Source organism: Terrapene carolina, unplaced genomic scaffold, assembly GCF_002925995.2.
Source record: "Terrapene carolina triunguis isolate 2854851 unplaced genomic scaffold, T_m_triunguis-2.0 Scaffold51, whole genome shotgun sequence".
Lineage (NCBI taxonomy): Eukaryota > Metazoa > Chordata > Testudines > Emydidae > Terrapene > Terrapene triunguis.
Window position 1 is genome coordinate 513,785 of NW_020664402.1, and position 5,509 is coordinate 519,293.

Genomic DNA, 5,509 nt, shown 5'->3' on the forward strand with positions numbered 1-5,509 from the left:
ATGACCCCAGTGGGATGGGGGGGGGCCCCTGCCGGCGCTAGGGGTGAGGGGGGCTGCGAGCGGAGCCAGGGGGGAGGCCTCACCTCAGCATCAGCGTCTTGTAGACAGAGTCACGGAGCTGGAAGACGTGGTTGCTGACGGCCAGGTTGTGCTGGAGGCGGAAGGGCTCCAGGACCACCCCGTCCCGCACAGGGAAGGTCAGGCGCAGCTCCTCGCACGGGTTGCCTGCGGTGGGGGGAGGAGGGCTCAGGCTGGGGGTGGGCCAGCGGTGCAGGGCCATGGGCACCGGCAGGCACCGCACCCGCAGCACCACAGGCACCAGCTGCAGGGGGCGCCAGGCCATGGGGCCGGCCTGGAGCCCCCTGCCCCTTCCTCTCCTCCCAAACATGATCAGGGGGGCAGCGTCCTGTCCTCCCCTCTTTGGGTGGAGCCCCAGATGCCCCTCCCCCTCTGCTAGCTCCTCCCCCGACCTGATTCCACGTCCCCAACTGCCATGGAACCCCCAGTCCCCCAACGTTCCATCTGCCCCTTTAGGGGCCGTGCCCCCCAAATTCCATCCCGGCTCAGAGAGACAGACCCCTGTGCTGTTCCCCCTTGCCCTGTGGGCCGGGAGCCGCCATGCCCACGTCTAGCGAGGCCGCGGAGCAGCCAGGGTCTCAGCCCAGGAGCTGCTGCGTTTCCCTCTGCTCTGGATTCATCCCCCCACCTCCACGCTCTCTGCAGCACCCATGGGTGATGGGCCCGGGTGGCCTAGCTGGTGGGGAAGGTGCTCCTCTGCTTCCGGCGCCCAGGCTGGATCCCAAAGTCCTGCAGATGGGACTCACCCGAAGGCGACGGGTGCAGGGAGCTGATGCTGGGCTTGATGTCTGTCAGGAAGGGAGACTTGACGTCCTGCCCTGGGGACATGTATGGCGGGATGGTGCTTCCGGGCGTCATGGGCGGTGTGGGGTTCCCGGGCAGCGGGGAGCTGGGGTAGCCAGGCATAGACCGGCCAGGCTGCAGGGAGACAAACACACCGTGGCCGTCAGAGCAAGCCCCACACGGCCTTTGGGGGAACCCGACCTTTAGCACAGGGGGCGCATCCCCTTAGGGACTAGGAGGGGAACAGGAGATATGGGGAAAGCGGGAGGGAGGTAGAGGTAGGGGGCCTGCTCCTCTGGGCAGAGATGCCAAGGAAAGAGGGAGGCTGGGAGACCCCTGGAGAGCAGGGAGAGCTACCGGTGCCTCTAGAATTTACTTGGCATGCCCATGAGCAACCTGCCAGATGAGCCAGGGGACTCGGGGTTGGAACAAGCACGCCCCTGGGGCAGCACTGGGTGGTAGCACCTGGGGGGCAGAGTGGGCGGAGTTCCGGGGGACAGGACTGGCGGGAAGCTGCAGAGCAGGTGCAATACTGGCGGGCAGAGCAGGTGTAGTAGAGTGGACACAGTACTGGGAATGCAATGCTGGGGGACAGAGGGGATGCAGGACTGGCAGGTAGCACCATAGGGGCAGAGAGGACACCATACTAGGGTGGTAGGACCCGGGGGGCCCAGCGGGCATAGTACTGGGAAGCAGTACTGGGGTTGAGGTGCAGAGCAGGTGCAGTAATGGGGCAGTACCAGGGGAGGCAGAGCGGACACAGGAACAGGGGGCAGTACTGGGTGCAGAGCAGGCCTGGCTGCCCCTTAGGTCCCAGAGCAGGGAGGTGCCAGGGCTGGCCCTCGGTGTGGTGACTCACCCCGTTCATGGAGGCCTGGCTGTAGCTGGTGAAGCTGGCATTCTGCCCATTGAACTGGTCAGTTGGCTGGGAAGAAGATGACCCCAAGGCACAACTTTAGAGGAGCATCCCAGTCCTCAGATTTCAGCCCACCCCAGACCCGCTAGACTGGCCTCCTCACCCCATCCTGGGGGGGGCCTCATCTCAGGGTGTAGGCAGCAAGATGGGTCAGGGGTACAGGCAGGAGCCATGGGGTGCGGGAGAGGATGGTCTTGGGGCTAAAGCTTGAGCCTGGGAACCAGGACTCCTGGGTTCTTTTCCCAATTCTGCCTTGCTGGCTGACCCCAGAAAAGCCCATTGGGCCCTCTCTACAATGGGGTTCAGCTGTGGGAGACAGAGGGTTAACTCCCCAGAAGCTCCTGGAGCAGGGGGCACTGGAGCAATTGGGGGTGAGGGGCAACTTTAAGACAATGTGCTCCTCCCAGTAGAGGCTGCCGTATCCTACCCCGTACAATGCCCCCCAACACCCTCCCCCCATATAGTCTCTGCAGCGTTACCCTGACAGTTAGGTACCTTGTAGTATGGTCCGGTGGAGCCAGAGGCGGAGAGGTACTGGCCCATTCCTTGCTGCATGGGCATCCTGTGGCCAGGATATGAAGGGGATGGGGCAGATGGCTGGGGTGCGCTGGGGGCATACTGGGCAGCTTGGGTGGGGTACTGGGCCCCCTGAATGTACTGCTGCCCAGGGTAACCCTGAGAGGGAGAGAGAAGATGGCATCACAGCCCTGAAAGCACGAAGAGCGGAACCCCCCATGCAGCCACCTCTGGGAGGCCAGCACAGAGGTGATGCATCGCTCACTGCCCAGCAGTGCTGAGCAAGACTCCAGAAGAGCCATGCCCAGTAATCGTCTGAGTCGCCCCAGTCAGGCTTGAAGCTGAGAGCTAGGAGCCTCGCTGAAAATGCTGCCGCCCCCAGCACCACTGAGTGCCTCCACCCTGGGGGCTGGAGTTTGTGGGACCTGCAGTAGTTCCCTCCCCTCTAGCCCCGGGGAACTCTTGGCTTATCACTTTTGGCAAGCTCAGGGTTACAGCTGGGCATCAGGTCTCTCCTGAGGGGACAGAAGAGGTTCCAGAGCTGCAGGGCTCCCAGCCTCCCCAGGCAGGAGCCAGGCCCAGGACCCCCTCCTTGGGCAGCGGCAGGCTGGGTCCCAGCATGGGGGGTCACTCTGGGCTGTTTAATTGCAATGGGACACAAATCCCCTGCCCACTGGTCATGTAGGCCTCATCCCTGCTTCGTACTCACGTCACTGGAATACGCCCTCTTGACCCCCTGCCGGGGGATCTGCTGGCTCTGTGGGGGCCCGGGGTACCCATGCTGGGGCAGCCTCTGTCCTCCATACAAGGGGGTCATGCCAGGGGCCCTGGCGGGGTTCATGCTCATGGGAGACATTGCTGAAGGGCCCATCACGCCCCCCATGCTGGCAGGGTTCATCCCAGCTGGCACAGTGGGTCCACGGGGGCCCGAGTGAGGCAGGAACTGGCTGTTAAATGGCTGCCCGGCCCCCATCTGGAGAAATAAGTAGAGAGATCAGAACCACTCGGAAAGGAAACAAAGCACATGGGGCACTGCAACAATTCCTGGTTCACACCCTAGCACTCAGCACTGCCAAGGTGTCCAGCACCAAACCCTATCACTGACCCCCCGACACCCATCACTGACCCCCGCACATCCAGCACCCATCACTGAAACACCTCCCTGCACCCATCACTGCCCCCCCCCAATCCAGCCACATCACTGACCCCGCCACACCCAACCCCATCACGGACCCCCCCACACATACACCCGTCACTGACCCCCTCCACACCCAGCACTGAACCCCCTCACACCACCAACCCCATCACTGACTCCCCACATACACCCATCACTGAACACCCCCACATCCAACCCCATCACTGACCCCCCACATACACCCAGCACTGAACCTCCCCACACCCCAACCCCATCACTGACCCCCCACATGCACCCAGCACTGAACCCCCCCCACACCCCAACCCCATCACTGACCCCCACATACACCCAGCACTGAACCCCCCCACACCCCAACCCCATCACTGACCCCCCACATACACCCATCACTGAACCCCCCCACATCCAACCCCATCACTGACCCCCACACACACCGCCAACCCCATGACTGATCCCCACATCCACCCAGCACCCATCATTGAACCCCTCCACACGCATCCCATCACGGAACCCCCCATACACTCCCAGCACCGATCACTGACCCCACCCACATATAACCCCATCACTGAGCCCCCACAGTACGGGGAGATTTTGGCAAACCCAGTAAAGTGCCCAGATCACTATTGCTTATTGCTAAAAGCAGCCAAGTCAGCAGGCCGTAAAATGGCCATGCAGCAGCCATAACATAACCAAGGCAGGAGGGGAGGGGGTTTTGGGTGCCACAGAAAGGGCAGCTTGACCCCGCATCCTTCCTGATAAGAATTGTGTTGAAATTGCTGATATATGCATTTTAGAAAAATAGGAAACTTGTCTATATGTGCCCTCAGGAATGTGTCTGTCAGGGCCTCAAGGCGTGCAAACTCTGGAAAAAACCACAACTGGTTAATGGATGATCAGAAGGAAACCTTTTGCTTGACCTTTGAAACTGCTTGCTTAATAAGTTTTCTTTAACTGACATGTCATTGTATTATTAATGTATAAATAAGGGGAAAAAGTTTGAGGTAGTTGGACTCCTCAGGAGGGGCTCTTCAGGGACTCTCCCTCTGGACACATCTTGCGGTCCCCACCGGCAGACGGAAGATTTGGCCAACGGAAGGCTGCTGCTGTGCCATTCGAGAGCCACACTCAGCTCCGGTAATTATTGAGGGTTGGGGGTGTTTTACTAACCTGTTGCAGACGTGTGTAAGTGCTTGAGACTAAGTAAAGTTTAGCTTTAAGTGAAAGCACTCGTGTTGTCCTGTTTGTGCCAGCCATCTATCGGTCGGACGGCCGTGTCTCCCCTGATTTATTTCCTGACACCACCTCGCACAGGGTAAAAGTTACCAAGAGCTTTGGGTTGAAAGAACCTCGGGTAACACACGCACCCATCACTGAACCCCCGCATCCAATCCCATCACTTACCCCCCACATACACCCATCACTGAACCCCCCACATCCATCACTGAACCCCCCACACCCAACCCCATCACTGACCCCCCACATACACTCGTCACTGACCCCCCCACGCACCCATCACTGACCCCTGCATGCACCCATCACTGAACCCCCACAACAAACCACATCCCTGACCCCCCACATACACCCATCACTGACTCCCTCTACACTCAGCACCCATCATTGAACCCCCACATACCCAATCCATCACTGACCCCACCACGCACACATCACTGACCCTGCCACCCCAACCCCATCACGGAATCCCCACATACACTCAGCACCTATCATTGAACCCCCCCACAACCAACCCCATCACTGACACCCCCACACACTGCCAATGCCATCACTGACCTCCACACGCACTCTTCTCTGATCCCTCCACACCGACCCCATCACCGACCCCCCCCCTGCACCCATCACTGAACCGCCCCACAACCAACCCCATCACTGACACCCACACACTGCCAATGCCATCACTGAACCCCCCACGCACCCTTCTCTGATCCCCCCACACCAACCCCCCCACGCACCCATCACTGATCCCCCACATCCAACCCCATCACTGACCCCTCCACGCAACCCCACACACATCTCCAACCCTATCACTGACCCTCCACATACACCCA

The 5,509-nt window shown here is 60.4% G+C and overlaps 1 protein-coding gene across 2 annotated transcripts in view; it reads right to left on the reverse strand.

The window, feature by feature from the left end:
* Positions 1–5,509, reverse strand: part of LOC112119358 (zinc finger MIZ domain-containing protein 2) — a 42,816-nt gene that overhangs the window by 10,900 nt on the left and 26,407 nt on the right. Inside the window, exons 6-10 of one of the 2 annotated variants that reach the window (XM_024217981.2) lie at positions 3,003–3,266; positions 2,273–2,452; positions 1,721–1,786; positions 825–996; positions 84–225 (exon numbers count right to left, since the gene is read on the reverse strand). In XM_024217981.2, the coding sequence (XP_024073749.2) occupies positions 84–225; positions 825–996; positions 1,721–1,786; positions 2,273–2,452; positions 3,003–3,266 (824 nt within the window). The remainder of the gene's footprint in view (positions 1–83; positions 226–824; positions 997–1,720; positions 1,787–2,272; positions 2,453–3,002; positions 3,267–5,509) is intronic. The other variant, XM_024217982.2, reaches the window with a different exon arrangement.